Source organism: Macrotis lagotis, chromosome 8, assembly GCF_037893015.1.
Source record: "Macrotis lagotis isolate mMagLag1 chromosome 8, bilby.v1.9.chrom.fasta, whole genome shotgun sequence".
NCBI classification, from domain to species: Eukaryota; Metazoa; Chordata; class Mammalia; order Peramelemorphia; family Peramelidae; genus Macrotis; species Macrotis lagotis.
Window position 1 is genome coordinate 178450614 of NC_133665.1, and position 20906 is coordinate 178471519.

The window sequence follows — 20906 nt, forward strand, 5'->3', positions numbered from 1 at the left end:
ATTGACTAAACATAATCATGGGCAATATACATTTTTCCTACTTAGATTTGCCTTTATTTCTTCTAAGTGTTTATAGTTGGGTTCATATAATCCCTATGTGAAACTTGATACATTCCCAGATAGTTTAGTTTCTATAATTTATTTGAAGTGGATTTCTTTCTAGATCTATCTTCCATGTTTTGTTTGTTATACAGGAATGCTAATGATCTATTGAAGTTATTTTACGTTTTGCTACTTTGTCAAGGCTATTATTTCAATTAACTTTATTTTATTTTATTTTAGTTTTTTTACAAGGCAAATGGGGTTAAGTGGCTTGCCCAAGGCCACACAGCTAGGTAATTATTAAGTATCTGAGGTTGTATTTGAACTAAGGTCATCCTGACACCACTGCCCCTCAATTAACTTTAGTTGACTATCTAGGGTTCCCCCCAAACATCATTATATAATATCCAAAATATCATATTTTTCCTCTTTACCTATGTTTATTCTCTCAATTTTTTTTCTTTCCATATCATTGTGATAGTTAATATATACAGCGTTATGTCAAATAATAGTTGTGATATAGTGCAGCCTTGCTTTACCTTTGATCTTATTGTAAAGACTCTTAGTTTTTCTGCATTATACATAATGTTTGCTTTTGGTCTTGAGTAATGTTAATTACTTATTCATATTAATGAAAGGTCAAATTTTCCCATGTTTTTGGAGAAAGGTTTTGTTAAAAAAGTTCAACATCTATGAGTATAATTGTATTATTTTTCTTATTCACATAATTATACCTTGTAATTAGACCTTGTAATTATAGTCTTCTGAATCTTGAAAGAATCCTGCATTCTATTTTTTTTTTAAGATTTTTGCAAGGCAATGGGGTTAAGTGGCTTGCCCAAGGCCACACAACTAGGTAATTATTAATTATTAAGTGTCTGACTCCAGGGTTGGTGCTGTATCCACTGTGCCACCTAGCTGCCCCCTAGAATCCTGCATTCTTAATATAAAATTAACCTTATTCTGTTTCTAACATTTTATTTAACATTCTATATTAATATTACATTTAAGTTTCTAATGTTCTATTTAAAATTTTTTTTATCTGTGTTCCTTTTCTTTCTCTACTTTGTCCCTAATCTAAGTATTAAGATCATATTTGCATCACATAAAGGAATTAGAAGGGTATTTTTTCTTATTATTCCAAATATATTTGGTAGTTTTGGCAATTTTTGACTGTTTTGATTGCATTCACTTGTAAATTCATCTGGTTCTGAAAATATTTTTCTTTTGTGATTTCATTTATAGCTTGTACAAATTTCTGAAACTTTGTTATTTAAATATTCTTATTATCATTAATTTATCTTGTTATTTAAATAATCTACATATTCTTTTTTCTAACATATGAAATATCAAGTTATCAATTTTGTTAGCTTATAATTGGGCAAAACCATTTCTGATTATTTATTTATTAATTAAAATGTATTCTCCTTTTATATATATATATATATACACACAAATTATATATATATATTATATCAATTTGGCTTTCTCCTTTAAAACTAATATTGGCTATTTATTTTATTGATTTTCCTCTTAAAAACCGAACCCTTCCTTGTTTTTATTTATCAATTCAGTGTACTTTTTGCTTTTAATTTTATTAATCACTTCTTTAATTTTTCAGAATTTCTAGTTAGTTATCTAGTTAGGGATTTTCAAAATTGTTTCAAGTTTTAAAAAAATTAGCATCCAATTCATTAATAGGAAATGTTTCTTGCATAAAGTGGAATTTGTGCTGGGTCTTAAAGTAAGCTACAGAAGACAGCGGTAAGAATTGGGAGAGAGCATTTCAAATTTGGGGGACAACCAGTGAAAAGGGACGGAGTCCAAAAGAGTAATAGAAAAGAGCAAGAAGTCCAGTATTATTACATAAAAGATTACATAAAAGAAAGTAAAGTCTAAGGAGATTGGAAAGGTAACAAGGCTCCTCCTGTTTTAAGATTTATAGGAGGAAATGGTCAGGAAGAAAATATTGTCATCTGTATTCAGAGGATTCATATTTATAAGTTTCTTGAATCCCTGTGTGTGTATGTATATAAATATACATACACACATATAAATACACACATAGATAAATAGTTTTGTAAAATTCATGTCTTGGGCATAAATAAGTTATAACATATTGCCAACAATGACTTATATAGAGTCAGTGGTATCCAAAACATGGACAATATGATCATAGCTTTAAAGCTGGAAGGTGTATCAAAGGCATCTAATTCAACAACTCCATTTTACAAATGAGGGAACTGATACCCATGGAGAAGAAGCAATTTACTCAAGTTCATGCAGACAGTGCCTGCCAGAGTCAAGATGTGAACATTATCCTAATGACTCTAGAGCAAAGATTCTTCACCTTATTAAGTGTTATGAACTCTTCTGATAGGTTGGGAAATCTTGGGAAATCTTGTAAATCCCTTGAAAGAATTATGTTTTTAAATACATAAAATTCATAGGATTATAAAAGAAATTATTTATATGCAAATAACTATCAAAGTATAAAATCTTAGTTGTATAGATGTTTATTAATATTCTAAGAACTATTTTGTTTTATTTTATTTTATTTTATTTTATTTTATTTTTAGGTTTTTGCAAGGCAAATGGGGTTAAGTGACTTGCCCAAGGCCACACGGCTGGGTAATTCTCAATTGTCTGAGGCCGGATTTGAACCCAGGTACTCCTGACTCCAGGGCTGGTGCTTTATCCACTGCGCCACCTAGCTGCCCCTCTAAGAACTATTTTAAAATACCCACAAAGTTAGATTTTATTATTGAAAACAAACCAGTTTGAAAGCAATGGTTAGTTCGCTTGAATAAAAAAAATACATCTAGGGGCTTACATGAGGGGGCGGCTAGGTGGCGTAGTAGATAAAGCACCGGTCCTGGAGTCAGGAGTACCTGGGTTCAAATCCGGCCTCAGACACTTAATAATTACCTAGCCGTGTGGCCTTGGGCAAGCCACTTAACGCCGTTTGCCTTGCAAAAAACAAACAAAAACAAACAAAACAAAACTACATCTACCACAGGGAAAGCATTGTGTAGCATGTCATTTTTCTCTTTATTTTTGAAGTTTTTGTAATATGGGGATTATATTTTTGGCTTTTTGGGTGAAAATATCCTAAGAATTTGTCTGATAATGGTGATTTTAATCTTCAACATGAGGTGCAGATTTGTTAGAGTAGGCCTCTACTACAATAAAGAGGAGAAGAAACAAATAGAATGATTAATGTATGATTACAAACCCCTGATGCCAAAGAAATTGTGCCAACTCCCTCTCTCACCAACCATGACTGCTGCATTGAAAGTAACTTGTGAGTTTAAACTAGATTAGTCCACTAGTAAGGGGTTTACATTACTTTGGTCTAGCTAATTTAAAAATTCCTCTTAGTATCAGGGCACTAATAGTGGTGTTAAGATAGGCATTTTCCTGGATTGTAGTTAACCCATTTTCCAAATTCCAAACAAGATTAGAACCCAAGGGTGGTAGTGAGGTGGGATCACGTGTCTTTTGATATTCTTTTTATGAGTCAGTGTTTAATATGTGGTTTGCAAGTTATTAAACTTTTTACTTAGATCAGATATCAGAGATCCTTGAGATCCAGACCTAGACTAAAAATCATCTCATTGATCATCTCATTAATGGCTTCACAAATTATTCTTCTGAGATTGGTCAAATTAAAATTTTCAATCCTCACTTAGTCACTTAGATTTATATTTTTAGACCTATTTGTCGAACCTACCTATCTTGCTCCAATCTCTCTGTTGACCTCCAATTTGGCATCTTTCAGACAACTTGAATTGAATGCCCCAAAGCATCTCAAACTCTGTGTTTAAAATGAAACTCCTCTCCTTTCCAGCTGAACCCTTCCCCAATTTCTACTTTTGTTGTTATGTAGAGATCAACATCATCCCCCCCCCCAGTCTCCCAGTCTCAGCAACCAGGAGTCATTCTGTGCTCCTCATTCTCTCTCCCCTAATATCCAAGCTGTTGCTTGTTTGCAGTATCTCTTAGATGTGCTTCTTTCTCTCTTATACTGTCCCCACTTTAGTGCAAGTCTCTATCACCTCGTGTCAGAACTGTTGCAATAGCCTGCTGAAGGGGCTGCCAGACATAAATCTGACTTCATGCCAATTCATGCCCCATTCAGCCACTAAAATGATTTTCCTACCGTGCAGGTATAATCATGTCAACCAACCCTCAATAAATTCCAGTGACTTCCTATTGCCTCTAGGTAACAGGAAATTTTACTGTATTTAATAGCATAAAAGATTCTGTTAGGCTAAGCGCTGGGTTATACTAAAAGAGGCAGAAGATAGTATCTGAGAAGGGGAGAAAAAGGGGGGGAGGGAGGAGAGATTGTATAGGAACTTCAATTGAACAATGACAAGTTAATAGTTAATGAGGATAGAATGTTTTCCTTAGGAAAATGGTAACATAACATTTAAATTAATTCAAGTATTCTTCTGGTAATGTTGTATGAATGTGAGTCAGAAAACAATGTATCCTCCAGGGAATTTAAGTTGAAAATAACAAAATAGGTAATGGAGTCACAGATATTGTGACTAGGCGTCCACATGTACAAATTTAAGTAGAAGGGATTTTAAAAGAAATCCTCAAAAAAAATACACTAAACAGGAAAACAGGTTGATCATGTGGCAAGAGGAAGGGTTAACCAATGGACTGTGCTATCAACATTCTTATGATGGAATGTAATTAAAAAGAAGGCCCTTAGCCATGCTATTTACCTGTAAAACCCATATGATAAACTTGTGTGGTCCAACTTTGTGAGGACCCAGAAATGATTCAGACAGAATGAGCAGCCAAGGATGAACCTTTATCAGCTTTACTGGAAGGGTTATCCCCCTAGATGAGATTCCAGATGTATCTATCAGCTGATAAAACTGGGCATATTTGCCCTAGAGAAGAGAAAATACAAGGGCGACATGATGGTAACTTTCACATGCTTGTCAGGGAGAAGAGGGATTGATAACCTTATTTAATTCCTGGAAGACGGAACAAGGAGCAATGAATGGAAGTTTCATAGTAGCACATTTATTAGAGTCCCCCAAATGGAATGGGCTGCCTTTTTGGAAATCTTTATGGAGATAATTTGTTATTTATTGTCCTTTGTAATTGAAGAGGACCACGATTATATGATGGCTGTTGCCACAGGCTGGCTTTACTGGAGTACTGTGGTGCCTCAATTATAAGGGAGGGAAACCACATTCAAAAGACCAAGGACGCCCACAGCATCCAGACCATCACCAGTCCTATTTTCTATCAAAGCAAGTCATAAGGTGAGATGTTTCTGGAAAAGGCAGTGAGTAGGATGTCTTTACACAACATTCCCTTCATGGAGATGGTAGATGGCTGCTTGTAGAGCATTGTGTAGAGTTAGAATTGTTATGGATTATATGACCACTGAGGGCCTTTCCAATTCTCATAGTCTCCAGTTTTAAAGATGGAATTGAAATGATAGTCAGGACAGCCAGAGTTCAAATTGAGCAGAAGACATTTACTAGCCGTGTGACTTAAGAAAATTCACTTAACGTTGTCCAACTCAGTTTCCTCAACTATAAAAATGATGGATACTAACACTTATGAGATCAAATGAGATAATATTTGTAAAGTACTAAGCACCAAGTAAACAATAAATTCTTGGCCATTCTTCCCCTATTATTAAGTATACTGTAAGTTTCTTCTTCCTTTTGATAAATTATCTCATTATTTAAATTTCATTTGATAAGATTAAAAAAGGACTAAGAATAAGACTTCTAAAGTCTTCCCTGCCTTAAGAATTCCTGATTTATGTTTTGCATATTCTAGTAAAAAGCTGATACTCATATTTACTCTTTATTTTCAGGCTCAATTACTGTACTGTCACCTAATTGTCTCATTCAGCTAGTGGGTGGTCCTGGCAATTTTCCTTGTTTTTGCAGTTTCGTGGTTACTATGAAATGAATGAAAGGAGTAAAAAAAAATGTTGGAAATGAATCAAAATTTGGGAAATGTTCTGAAAAAATTTTATTAGGAGCTAAAAGTCCTTTTCCATCTTTTTTGAGACCCTCATGAAATCATCTGATTAAGTCCCTCACTTTCAAAGGCTCTCTTGCTCCTCCCTCCTATGGTTAATTCTACTGCTGCCACCATTACTACCATTACCATGATCACTATGACCACAATTACAATTACTTCTTACTAGTATCACTCCCCCAACACTACCACCAACCACTACTATCACTCATACTAAATCTAGTGCTGATGTAATTTTGTAAAGTACCTTGTATACATTATTTCATTTGGACATTATCATCTCCATTTTACCTAAAAGGAAAATGCAACTGAGAGTATTAATTGGCAAGTATTTAAAAATATGGACAAAGTAATTAATTAAGGGCTGAACCAAGATAATGGAGTGGGCAACTACCCAGTTGAATGTCTTAACATTCTCTTCTAAATAACTTTAAAATAATTCTTCAATCAAATTTTGGAGTAGCAGAACCAAAATAAAAAAAAAAAAAGGTCAGGGTGAGATTTTTCTGGCCTAAGAAAACTTAAGAAATCTATAGGGGAGAAAGTCTGTTCAGAATATATACATGCTAAGCTGGCAGCAATGGTCAGCAACTTTAGGAGCTTCACCCTAGAGATGGAGAAGGGGTCAGACAACTGCTCAGAAAGGGATTACAGGAGAGTTATTGTTGGCCCCTGCTGGCAATACTATTGCCCATAAATGGTTGGGGCAATTGTGGTTGTTCCCAAGTAAACTGGGGTCCTGGTCACATTTCCAGGACCTTGAAGCAACAAGGGAACAAGGGCTCTTCCTGGGTGAATACCAGAAGAACAGTTATCCTTGAATCAAACCATCTTGGAAGAACCTAAAACTTGCAGATCCCCACAACTAGTTCTGAAAACAGCAGTACAAAAGAGCCAGATATATGGCATAGTGACTTGACTTCTCCAGGTGATCAGAGCCGAGGGTTTTTTTTTTTTGTTGTTTTTTTTTTTAGGTTTTTGCAAGGTAAATGGGGTTAAGTGGCTTGCCCAAGGCCACACAACTAGGTAATTATTAAGTGTCTGAGACTGGATTTGAACACAGGTACTCCTGACTCCAGGGCCAGTGCTTTATCCACTGCACCACCTAGCTGCCACCAGAGCCCAGTTTTAACATAAAGTTCAAAGTCAATAACCGGGTTGGAAAAAATAAAATATAACAAGATAAAAAAAAACTCATAAAGAGTTACGCTTCTTGTTTGTTGCCCTTTGTTTATGAAGAGGCTCATTGACCTCATGGAGTGACTCCTTGACTCATGTATGAACTGAATTTAAATGAGGCTGTTACACAAAGTTGTCAGCATTACTCTCACATCTTGCATCGTGGAATCCAATGGCAAGACAAGTCAGATGATTAGGGATGGCCCAGAAGACATTCTAACATAATCAACTCACGCTTATGTCCATTGTCTAAATTACTTTGAGTTGCCCTAATATTGATATAGTTCTTAGGAGTTATGTGAATCAGCTTCCCCATAGGAATATAAACCATTTAAGCTTATAATTGAATCCTTTGTGATTTTTCTTTTGAATCGTCTATTTGAATGTCAAATTTTCTATTCCTCTTGGATCTTTTCATCAGAAATGCTGAAAAGTCCTCTATTCATTAAATATTCATTTCTTTCCCTGCTAAAGGATTATACTCAGTATTGTTTGATAGATTATTCTTGGTTGTAATCTCACCTCCCTTGCCTTCTAGAATATCATCTTTCAAGACTTCCATTCTTTTAAAATGACAACCACGAGATCCTGTGTGATCTTGACTGTGACTTCATGATACCTGACTAGTTTCCTTCTGATTCCTTACAATATGTTCTTGACCTAGGAGCTCTGAGATTTGGCTATAAAGTTTTCCTTTTGGTATCTCTTTTAGGAGGTGATCAGTGGATACTTCATGCAAACATATACTTCATGTATAAGATATATGAGCTGTATCTTATAAGGAAAGGAATAAAACATTTATATAATCCCAACTATGTTTTAGTCAGTAGGTTAAGCGATTTATAAATAATATTTCATTTTATCATGACAACAACCCTGTAAGGTAAGTGCTATTGTTGTCATCCCCACTTTACAATTGAGGGAACTGAAGCAAAGAGATATTATATGACTTAGCCAGGGTCACACAGCTAGGAAGTACCTGGCAGCAGATTTGAACTAATTTCTTTCTGTATAGAATGTCTAGCATCTCTCTATGGCACCACCTAGCTGAAGACTTAACAAAATAGAAAGTCTCTCTGAGGCAGAGGAGAGGAGGGAATATATATTCTAGGCATGGGGAATGGCCAGTATAAAGGATCAGAAAAGACATGTATAATATTATGAATGAGAAACATGGAGATGGCCAGTTGTTTGGATTGCCGAATGGAGGGATATGTTAGAACCAATTTGTATACAGCTTTAAAAACCATACAGGAAAATCTATCTATTATTCTAAAGGCAATAGGGAGACAATGGGGTAGTTTGAGCAGGGAGTTATAGTCACATCTCTGATTTAAAAATTATGTTGGCAGCACTATGCAGAATGGAACGGAGCTGGGAAGGAGACAAAGGGAGACCAATTAGGAGACTGTTGAAATCATCTCTGTAAAAGGTGATCAGTTAGGGGCAGCTAGGTGGTGTAGTGGATAAAGCACAGGCCTTGGAGTCAGGAGTACCTGGCTTCAAATCCAGGCTCAGACACTTAATAATTACCTAGCTGTGTGGCCTTGGGCAAGCCACTTAACCCCATTTGCCTTGCAAAAATCTAAAAAAAAAAAAAAAAAAGGTGATCAGTTAGCTAGATGATAAGACTGGAAGAATTATTGGGAAGTTAAAAATAACAAAGTCCTGGAGCAGCTAGGGGGTGCCCTGGAGTCAAGAGGACCTCAGTTCCTCAAAAAATTATGACAAAAAATTCCTTAGCTGTGTGACCTTGAGCATGTCACTTAACCCCATTGCCTTGCAAAAAACAAAACAAAAAAAACTTAAAAGGTCCAACAACTGATTGGCTATGTGGGCTGAGGGAGAATGAATATTTGAGGATAATGGTGGGATTATGAACCTGAGACACTGAAAGGATGGCCATGCCTTGGTAGAGGGGAAATTTTAGGGATAAAGATAAGTTTAGTTTTAGACACGTTGACTTGAAGATGACTTGAGGAACTTGAAAAATTCACAAGGGAATTGCTAATTTGTGAGTGAGGCTCAGAGGAGATACTGAGGCTAGATATTTATCCATATGGACAGAGATAACTGTTAAGTTCATGAGAGGAGAGAGAGACAGACAGACAGAGATTTTAGAGAGGCAGAGGAGGGAATGGGGGAAAGAGAGAAGAAAAAGTAGAGGCATTTGAATTTTTTGTGTCATGGGCCTTTTTGGCAGTCTGATAAAGGTTTTGTATTCCTTCTCAGAATGTCTCTAAATTGAAGGAAATGAAAAATTTCAATTAAATGTTAGTGAAAATAAAGATGCATATTTCCTCAACCAAGTTCATATAGGCCCTGAAATTTATTCATGGATCCCTTGAAGGTCCATTGACTTTACATTATGGAGGGAGAGAGAAGAGAGCTTAGGACAGAACATTGGGGAATACCCACATTTGGAGGGGACATGGTTGATGAGCCAGCAAATACTGAGGGCAGCAGGTGAGCCAGGAGAGAATAGTGTTCTGAAAACCCAATGAAGAGGGAAGAGAGGGTGGTGAATAGCTCAGATACAGCAGAGGTTTAGAAGGATTAAGGCTGAGAAAAGACCATCAGCTATGGCAATTAAAGAGATTATTGGTTACTTTAGAGAGAGCAGAAGTCCTGTTCTGTTAACTCCTTTATCTTCTACCAATTCAATTTGGCTCATTTAAACAAATAATGATTAAATTAAATGACTACCACCTGCCAGATGTAGGCAAGGCACTGGAGAAATACTGAAAGTTGGGTATTAATATCACATATGTTCCTTCAGTTGGAGGAAAAAACTGAACACAGTATCAGTTTACTGAAAAGAGTTTAAATAGGAAGCTATGGCTTACTTCCATCCTTACAGTAACCACACCCTATTGAAGTCCTCTCAGGAGGTACAATAATGACCAAATCTTTAACAACATCATTTTGGAGACATGTGAATATATGTATGCATACATATTTGTATAAATATTTGTATGGGCAGAATTGAAGATGCATTATATAAATTGTTTGAATCTGTATATTTAGAGGTATAATAAGCCTCAGGAAACATCCAATCCTCCACTGAAGGTTAAATAACTTGCCCAAGGTTATAAAAAGAGAAAATGTCAGAGGTGGTTATCACTGCTAGATTACTTCAATTTCAATTCTTTATCTATTTTACACCTATGGCTTCAAATATTAAGCATATACTTATATCTATATTTATATATTGATAGTGATCAAGAAAGATATGGATATATATATATATAATTATATTTATTCAATCCTCAACATTCACACATTTAGCTTTCATGACTTCAAGCATGCATGTGATGTTATTAATAACCTCATTTTAACTTCTGCACATTCATGGCTAGGTACAGTAGAGAAAAAAAAGAGGCACTGTGCTGATAAGTTCATGGGGCCACTGGTATCCTACCAAGTGCTTTATTCATCTTGTTCAACCCACCACTGCAAAAAACCTCCAGTGAATTCACTGCATATTTTCATTATTTTTCTTTAAAACTCAAGTTTTATGTTGTAATGATGCCCCCAAAGCCTGGTTCAAGTCCTTTGGGTTCTAAATCCAAGCATGCAAAATCAGCAATGCAGATTAGTGAGAAAATTAAATAAACTTTGTGCTATTGACTAGGAGTTTGATGTTAATAAACTGATAATTTACTATATTCACAAAAGGAAGAAAATATTCATAAGGTATCTTTGAATTTTCAGTAGTTGTAGTTCAGTAATCTCTAGCAAAAGATTATGATTATGGTGGTGGCAGGAACTTAACTCCATTTCCCATAAATTCAATATATCAACATTTGCATTTTTGATTTTTGCAATATTTTTAACAATATTTTCCCTACAAAAGTTGAGTAATGACTATACATACACGTGTCTATGTATATTTACAAACATATTTATGACTGATATATGTTTTCATATATCTATACCCAGACATATGATACTTGAAACTTCACATATATGGCTAGTTAATTTACATAATTAAATATTATTTATTATATTATTTATATAAACATACATACAGATAGATAGACAGACAGATATCAATAGATAGATATCTTCAGTTCATCTTCCTTCCCTGAACTTTATTTCCCCTTTTCCCACTGCCCACTGGATATCTCCATCTGCATAGACCATCAACATCTCATTGAGTCTGTTTCAAACCCAGTCTGGCATGTCCTCTTTGAAGCTTTTACATCTCTGTGAATCATACTAATCACTCCTCCTCAAATCTTGCCAACTCTCTACCCTGTCTCTTTTTCCCTTGTGTCCCCCTCCTTTGGTTCCCACAGCCACATCTAGAACTTAGGCTTCATTATCTGCCATCTCACTAATGCAATGGACTCCTGACTAGCTTCAGGGCCTTTAGTCTCCCTCCCCCCATCTGATCCTTCTTAATGAAGTTAAAAAAGGCTTCTTATAAGCACTTGTCTGACTGTCTTTCTAGAGCCCTAGAAACTTTAGTAGCTTTTCACGATTTATGGGACAAAACATACATTGCCTTACCCTGGCACTTAAGGCCCTCAGAGTGTGGTTGGATCCTACATTGCCTCTTGATTCTACATTTCAAACCTGATATAACTATATTTGCCCTTCTTATACTCTCATGTTACAGCCAACCCAGATGACTTGCAGTTCCCCAATTCAGTCTGGCATTGTTGCATTTCTATGCATTCATGGATGTTGCTTCCCCACTCGCCATGTTCTCCTTCTACCCCTCACTTGTCCTTTTCTTTCTTTTTTTTAAAGAAAGATTTAGAGTCTTACAATTTTCCCCCCATTCTTGCTGTCCTTTTCTTTCATTGACTCAGCTTAATGGGTCTTTTCTATTCTTTCCACATCTCCCCAGGACCTCTATTCCACTCCCACCAAGCACACTATGTGGTCCTTTCTTGCCCTTCCACTGAGTTCCAGACAGGCAGTGTCTCTAGCCAACTCCAGATCCTCCAAGTTTTCCTTGCTCCTTCCAGGACTTCCTCCTATCAGCCTTTACTCCTATTCATGGGGTGCTGCATCAGGTTGGAGATAAGTCCCCAAGCTCTTAACTGGGGCCACTGGATGCTTATATTGCACACCTCCCTACCTGATTCACTATCTCACTCACCATACAGGTTTTGCCAACTTTTCACCCTTTTCCAACTCTCCCAAAGTGCTTCTATCTGTCTGTCTGTCTCTCTCTATCTCTCTTTCTCTCCCCAACTCACTCCAATGAGAACTTTGCCTCATATCGATCTGAAAAAAAATTGAGGGCATTCATCTGTCATCTTCTCATCTATCATTATCTTATCTCATCACTCAGCACTCAGATGCCTTCTGCTACTATTTCTTCCTTTATTTTTGTTTTCAAGAAGAGGTGACTCTTTTCCTTGCCAAGGCCGACCCCTCTAAAGGCAAATGCGATTTGATCTTTTTCTTGCAGATTGCTCCCTTTCCAATTCTATTTTCTCTAATACTCAATTACTTCCATTACACTTTCAGGCTAGCTAGATGGCACAATGGAAAAAACACAGACTCTGGGGTCGAGAGGACCTGAGTTCAAATCCGACCTCACTTAATACTTTGCTGTGTGACCTTAGGCAAGTAACTTAACCCCATTGCCTTGCCAAAAAATTCAATTGCTTCCTGTCAGCTCACTGTTTTCCTACCCCTTTGACTATGTTCATGTTTTTCCCATCTTCAAATAACTGTGACTCAACTGGTCCATCCTCCCCCCACTATTGTCCTATATCTTTCTTGTATTTTGTGGTTAAAGACTTTGAGAAGATTTTTGACAATAGGCCTCTCCAATGTCTTTTTTTCTTAACTATTTAACTCTCTTTAGTCTGGCTGCCAACCCCATCATCCAACCCAAGTTTCTCTCTCCAGAATTCTTAATGACATTAGTTATTTGACAAATCTAATGACTTTCTCAGTTTTCAACCTTCTTGACTCTTCTGCAGTCTTTGACCCTCTCAATCAACTTCCTCTTTGATATTCTCTTCTCTGTAGATGATGTTTTGCTGGATTTTTTTTTGCTGGATTTTCATCCAGGTTATGCCCACTAAATATGGATGTCCCTTAGGGCTCTCCTCCCCTCCCCTCCCCTCCCCTCCCCTCCCCTTTGACTGTAGAGTTTATGCTAATGCTCATCTTTATATATAATGTTTATAGGAAGTGCCACTCATATTAGGGCACCTCAGACTTTCTCACAATCACATGTGAACATTTACTTTTTCTCTCATTTGGTTCATTCTTTTCAACCTGGCATCATTCTGACAGATCTTGAATCCTAGAGAATCACCACCATCATGTGTTTATACTCAAATTTTTCAGGGCCTAGAGATAACACTATTTTGGGGGGATCCACTTACTTTAATCAATCTTGCCCTTCAGCACCACCCAATGATGAGTTTTTATTTATGGAACAGTTATTCTCAGTAGTGAGACTTTCAGATTTTAAAAAAAGCCATTTATTTAGCAATAGCATGAAAATATCCATAATATGGCAGGTATTCATCCATTTAAACAAATGCATGAATAATAAACACCTTGTAGGGGCAGCTAGGTGGCACAGTGGATAGAGAACTGGCCCTGGAGTCAAGAGTATCTGAGTTCAAATCTGGGCTCAGACACTTAATAATTACCTAGCTGTGTGGCTTTGGGTAAGCCACTTAACCCCATTTTCCTTGCAACAACTGAAAAAATAATAAACATATTGCAATCTCACATAATCCTGGATCACAATCACTGCCTAATGCAATGAATATCTACAGAGAGAATAGAACACGTTCTACATACCTGACAAGGAGGCAAATGAATGAGGGAAACTTAGAATAATTCAAACTCTTGAATTTAAAACTTTGGAGTCCTCTTTCTGTCTCAAAGACTGCCTATAAAGTTTCCTTGACAAATATCTTCTGGGTTGAATAAATGCTTCCATTGCCAACCTAAATTGATGCATGATTTACATTTCTAATACCTCATTGGGCATCTCACTCAAACTAATTATCCCCCTTTTAACTGTTCCTCTGATAAGTTAGACTTACTTCTCAACAGCAATTGAACCATTTATTCTGTTCAGCTTTAAGGTTGACTGATGCAGTTCTGGAGTGCCTACTTTCATCCTCTCCACTTCTCTTCCTAGTTTCAGTCTTTCAATCCTCTCTGCAGGTGATTTCACTTTACCTTAAGATTGATTCAACTTTATTCTATCTATAACCAGTTAAATCACATTTATCTTATAAATATACAAGAGTTCTGGTATCCATATTTCTCAGATATACAATGGCTTGTCACATTCAAAAGAATCATTTATCCTGGAACTTGGTTGAGTTGGACTCAAACCTTGTTAACTATTTGCCACAGTTAACTGTTTCTCTTAGAATTCTGAGTAAAGCAGTTCATTTCTATTGTCAATCCCTTGAAGTCATCACTTCATAAGGAGCTGTGGGCTGGACCTGTGATTGCATTAACAGAGGGCTCCTTTATGAAGAAACTTTAAAAAGGGAGTTTGGCATCAAATCTTATGTGAGAATGGTGAAACTCTCATAATATTAGTGAGTCATAGCACTCATCTTTTGTGAAGCCTCAACATAGTGCAGGGTTCTTAACCTGAGCTCCTTGAGCTCCCAGGGAGACCATGAATAGATTGCAGGGAGTCCGTGAAGTTGGACTAGAAATAAACATCTTTACTTCAACTGATTTTATTTTATATATTTAAAAACATTATTCTGAGAAGCAAAGCAGAGGCTTCTGCAAACTAGCAAAGGGGGAAAGGCCTATGACACACAGAAAACGTTAAGAACCCCTGGACTGAGCAGAATTATAAGTGGTAGAAGTAAGGAGGCAATTGCTTTTCCAATGCAACAATCTGTCTTCAAGAAACTTATATTCTATTGGGTAAAATATCTTAGACATAAATAATAATGTTTGTCCTTTGGTTTTGAAGAAGACCATGACATCAGGGAGATGATGCTATGACAAGCATGTGAATTGGATTAGAAGTGTGCTGTGCTAAGTTACCAGCCTCAATTTCTCCTCTAAAGTCATCAGGGTCCAATGTCCAGATATGAATCAGGTCTACTGGAGATATCCCTGGATTTGAGGCAGAGTTTAAGTATCTTGTCCAAGGTCACACAGCTAGTTAAGTGTCTGAGGTCAGATGTGAACTAAGGTTCTCCCAATGTTAGGGCCAGTGCTCTACCTATGATACCATCTAATAGGTATAGTGCATGGTAGGGAGAAGAACAAGATCATTTGATCAGGGAGAAAACAGAAGCAGCAAGCAGTTGAAAGGGGATATTAACAGCTGGAGAGAATAGGGGAGGATGAATAATTCAGCGTAAATTAATTCATGTGAATAATTCACATGACAGATCATGTTAAATAAAGCTGGACAACTTCAACTTGGATTAAGGAGGAGCAGGAAAGAAAATTCAAATGGAAGAGAAATGACTTTTGGATTATATGATACTTTGGGTCATTTATGCCACTGTTTTCCTCCATTACTGTGGACAAGGTAATGTTGGGAACCAATCAAATTCCCCAGCCAGTATTTCTCCATTCCTGCCTTTCCAGTGGCTCACCTGTGATTGCTAACTGGGTCACAAAGAAAGTCATTCGTGACTTTCTCTTCCTCCTCCAGGTAGAGAACAGTACGAAGGCATTCCCCACAATGGTGAAGACAAAGAGGATCCAAAGGGTTATCAGCTGCTCTGTCTGTAAGAGACAAACCAGGGAAAGTGAATGCATGCTTGGACATAAAGAAAATTAATCAAAGGTAAGACAATTCTCAGTTAAGGCTGATAGTGGTGAGAAGATCCTCAGTTATCTATGACCAAAAAGGTAGAATGCAAATTTGCACCAGTACCATTGAACTTAAAAACCTTTCTCATTATTGAATAGGAAAAACAGATGGATCCAATTAATAGCAATATTGGCTTATTTAGACTACGTTTGAACCAGTATTTCTTCTAAGATGAGTTCAGAAATAATACCCTTTTAAATATTCTCAAAAGAAATGTTGGTACTCTAGTTATATTCTGTGATTAATTATATAAGTCAAGCTGGAAGGGACTTCTGAGATCATCTGGTTCAGCCTCCACATTGGGGTCATAGCAAGAACTCAATCAATGCTTCTTTTATTTTTCAATTCATGCATTTTGTTTACATGAGAGAAAATGTAGACTGAAAGAGATAAGTAACTGACCCTAGGTTATATGGGACATCAGAGGGAGAACCTGGATTTTTAACTCAGGACCCCACTGCAGCTCCAGGGTTCTCTCCACTCACTGCACAATGGCATTCATTTTCTCAATGGCTATTTATTAATTCAAATATTATTACACTCAATTATTTATTAAATTCAAGTATTATATGTAGTTATTAATATTAAACTAATAGCTATTTATTAAAGAGTACATGAATAGTTAGTAGGAAAGAAATAAAGGTGAACAAGATATGACCCTTCTCTCCTCAAGAAAACTTGAAACTAATGAATTCTGTATGTAAATCCTGCATATGATCAAATCATGCAACATTTCTAAATTCCTGTGTCCTAATCTATAAAAATATAAATAGGAGCTAACTCTAAGCAGACTAAAATTCTATGAAGTTTTGCTAAGAAAAAGGATATACATTGCTTGGCAAACTTAACTGGTCTCAAGTCCCACAGAGTAATTTTTGCAGACCACTTACTACAGTATTCTTCACAAATGGCCCTTAGGTCTAAATTAGTCAGTCAACAGGCATTTATGAAGTGTTTACTATGTACCAAAAGGCATAAAGATAGGCAAAAACATGGTCCCTACGCTCAGGGAGCTAACATTTTGGGAGGAACACCATGTCCTTAGTTTGTGAAGACCATGATGCCATGAAATGCTCATGAACAGGATGTGAGTGAGGGCCTGTGCTAAGTCCCCAGCCTCAGTTTCTCCTCCAGAGTCATCTGGGTCTACTGGCCAGAGATGGATCCTGACTCCTGGAGATGCCCTGAAAAGGAGGTAATTGGGGTTAAGTGCTTTGCTTATGCAGGTATGCATTGTGTAAGGCGAAGAGAACATTACCTTTGACTAGTTATGTCATCTCTGTCAGTTTCAATTTCCTCATTTGTAAAGTGGGATTAAGGATAGCATTTCCCTCCCCACCAAGATATCAAATGAGAAAATATAGGTACAATGCTTTGTAAACCTTAAAGAGTTACATATGCATGTGTATATATGTATGTGTATTATTATATTATTTTATAAATTATATTATTGTATTATATATTATATTATATTATTATGGTTATTGCTGATTAATATCTCAAAGGGAATTATTATATTATTGTTACTATTAATATTGTTGCTGCTGATTGTTATCTCAAAGGGAAGGCATGGAGGTGGCAGGAAGGGAAGGAGGGAGAGATTCCTTCAATTAGAAGTTGAATTTGAGTCGTCTTAAAGGATACTAGAGAAGCCTGGAGGGAGAAATAAGGGAGGAAATCATTTCAGGCATTGGGAGAAACAAGGCAAACAAAGGTCAGAAGCTGGGAGATGGACTTTGGGAGGTGGTGTGTGAATGAAAGCAACAACTAATTCTTTTGCTTCATCTTTTAGGAAAAGGAAAAGAAACTAGGTAAGGCTTTGGCAGCCTTGTATCATTCTTGAAAAAGCTTTTATTATCGATGAGCCAGTGTCCATTTGGTTAAACAGGCTTCCTTAAGCTCCTTTTGGGAGTATGTTATGGGCCTTAGCCCAGGGACAAGTCAAATACCTAGAACTTTAGAAAGGATCTATGTTAGAATCACTTTTAGACCAATCATAAATCTGAGTTTCAGGATTTGATTAGGATCAAAACATTGATCAGTATCATTAACATGGAAGACAGTTTTTAGCACATCAGATCCAATGAATTCAGGCAGACCCTGAGCTAATTATGCTAATATATGCTTTCTTTTGCATTGTTGGTACTGGATAATCTCCCCAGAGCAGACCTTTTGAATCCCCACCATGCCAAACCAAGAGGCTGTATATCCAAGGAAAGCAGCCCCTGCATGTTCTCTTCACTGAGCTGAATCTAATGGATGAGAGGCCCCAGAGTCAACAAGAAGGCTCTGGAACCAGAGAGGTTGCTGGCTTCCACCTCCACCATGGGTAGTCCACAGCCAGGACATCTGGGTTTCTGACTTTCAGATGAGAACAAAACATTCACCAGACCCAGAGCAATGGATGAGTAGAAACTGGATTTGTTTTATGTATCACTAGAATGTCTTTTTGGTTACCAAATAAAATATATTAGACTTGACATATCAGGATCTGGATGCAAAGGCTGACTGTCACATAATAGCGAAGTCATTTCCCTTCTCTGGACCTTAGTTTCCTCATATATAAAATGATGGGGTTGAACTAGATGGAGTCTAAGGTCCCTTTTTGGGTCTTAAAGCTCCAATCCTATGATCATCTTAAAAGATGCCAGGTTGGACAGCTAGGTGGTGCAGTGGATAGAGCACCAGCCCTGGAGTCAGGAGGACCTGAGTTCAAATTTGACCTCAGGCACTTAATAATTACCTAGTTGTGTGGCCTTGGGCAAACCATTTAACCCCATTGCCTTGCAAAAAAAAAAATCTAAAAAAAAGATGTCGTGTCATCTTTGATTACTCTTCACCCAAGGTTTGTGGAATGAATGTAGCCTGTTTGACTCTAGGTCAAATGTCTTTGCAACAAATCTTATTAGGATTACCACATATCCCTGAGATGTTTAAGTCCAACCCCCATTTTATTTGGGAGAATATTCAATACAACCACATTCCAATTTAACCAAAGAATGGGAAAAAATGGCTTGAAGTCTTTTAGAATATACCAAGAAAACAAAGACTTTGAGGACCATGGAAAGAGCTCAGCATAGTTCTTTACTGACCTACTTCATCTTCGTGTATTGACAAAATCTCCCCTATCTGGAAACCATAGGCTCTATTTCTAGGGCTAGATCTACAGGAGGGCACTGAATGACCTCTCTAATTTATTTTTCAAACTAGATTGGAAGTTATACCTAAGGAATTTATCTCCTCTCTACCATAACTGATTTTATAGATATTTGCCAGTTGTCTGAAGCCGCTCAGCCCCAATACCTTAGGTCCTGTGCTCAGATTTTATTAAAACTCTAATTATCCTCAGCTTACGTTCTCATAGGGATGTTCAATTTTTTCAGACACAAGGGATTATGGAGCTTGTTCATTTGCATCCTGTGCAGAGTTTGCGTGAATTGTTCAAGTTTCATCTGAGTCAGGAGAATTTCATTTTTCAGTCTTTATATTGACATTAGAATCCCATTATAGAGCTGTCCTGAAGCCCTGGATCTTTCCCTGAAGCTCAGGCTTTGAGCTGTCAATCATGACCCTGCCAAAGCTTTCTCCCCAAAGAAGGTGACCAGGGAATATATGAAGTACTACCAACTGCTAGTATTCCCCTAGGCCATTCAAGTTTGCAAAATGCTTTATTTAAGTGGTATCCTTAAGCCTTACAATAACTCTGTAGTAGGGCTTACAGATAACAACATCACTGTCATCACCACCATCATTATTCAAGAAAGGAAACTGAGAACCAATGAAGACATTCATACATTATATGACTAGTAAATATCAGAAGCAATATTTGAACCCAGTTTCTAACTCCTTCTTGAATTTTATCTATTACAGCACAATGTGAGGGACTCATTGACAAATGCAGGTATCACAGGTAATAATAGCTGTCATTTATATGGAGCTTTCAAGAAATGCAAAGTACTTCACAAATGTTAATTCATTTCATCCTGACAATTCTAAGTAGTAGGGATTTTATATTGTTCCTATTTCTCAGAAGATGAAACTGAGGCAAACAGACATTAAGTGACTTTCCCTGGGTCACGCAACCAGTCAGTATCTGAGACTAGATTTGAACTCAGGCTCTACTGACTTGAGACCCAGGGGTCAGTCCACTGAGCCACAAATGATCCTGGGATCATAGATCAGAACTGGAAGGAGTCTCAGGGACTGTCTGCTTCAACTCCCTCAACGTACAGAGGAGGAAACTGAGATTCAGAGAGGTTAAGTGAATCGCTGACCATCACATCAGTTAGGAATAGCAAAGGTTGGATTTAAACTCATGCCCTCTGACAACAGGCTAAAAAAATCTCTCCACTATGCCATGACATTTTAGCTTCAAAATGTCAGAAAAAACAGTTGCTTTTAGGAAGGGTTATCTGTGAATAAGGAATTAAACTTCTTTTGTATGTCTTGACTTGGGCAGGGGGAGGAGGAAGAGCTGGGACTGATAGCAGAAAGTTACAGGCATTAAGTCATTAGTTTAAAAGAAGGAAAAGATCCCAAATCATTTATTGGTATCCAGAAGAATGGGTTTTCTTGGGGAGTGTCTTGGAGAGTTTTAAGTGGGGATTGTAATGTTTGTGTAGGGTTCATGACAGGGGAGGTAGCAGGATAGATGGAGGTCTGACAGCTTGGTGCAGTGGAGCTGACATGGGTTTGGAGTGGGGAAGGCCTGGGTTCATGTTCTACCTCAGACATTTAATAGCCATGTAATCCTTGGTAAATCACTTAGCCTTTCTCTGCCTCAGTTTCTTTACCTATAGAAAAAGCTGGCCTCAATGACCACAAGTTCCCTTTGAGATCTCAACCTAGAATCAAGCAAGCCTTA

The 20906-nt window shown here is 37.1% G+C and overlaps 1 protein-coding gene across 1 annotated transcript in view; it reads right to left on the bottom strand.

The window, feature by feature from the left end:
• NPSR1 (neuropeptide S receptor 1) overlaps window positions 1–20906 on the bottom strand; it is a 241685-nt gene that overhangs the window by 202980 nt on the left and 17799 nt on the right. The window contains exon 2 of the mRNA XM_074198923.1: window positions 15822–15954. Within this exon, the coding sequence (XP_074055024.1) occupies window positions 15822–15954 (133 nt within the window). The remainder of the gene's footprint in view (window positions 1–15821; window positions 15955–20906) is intronic.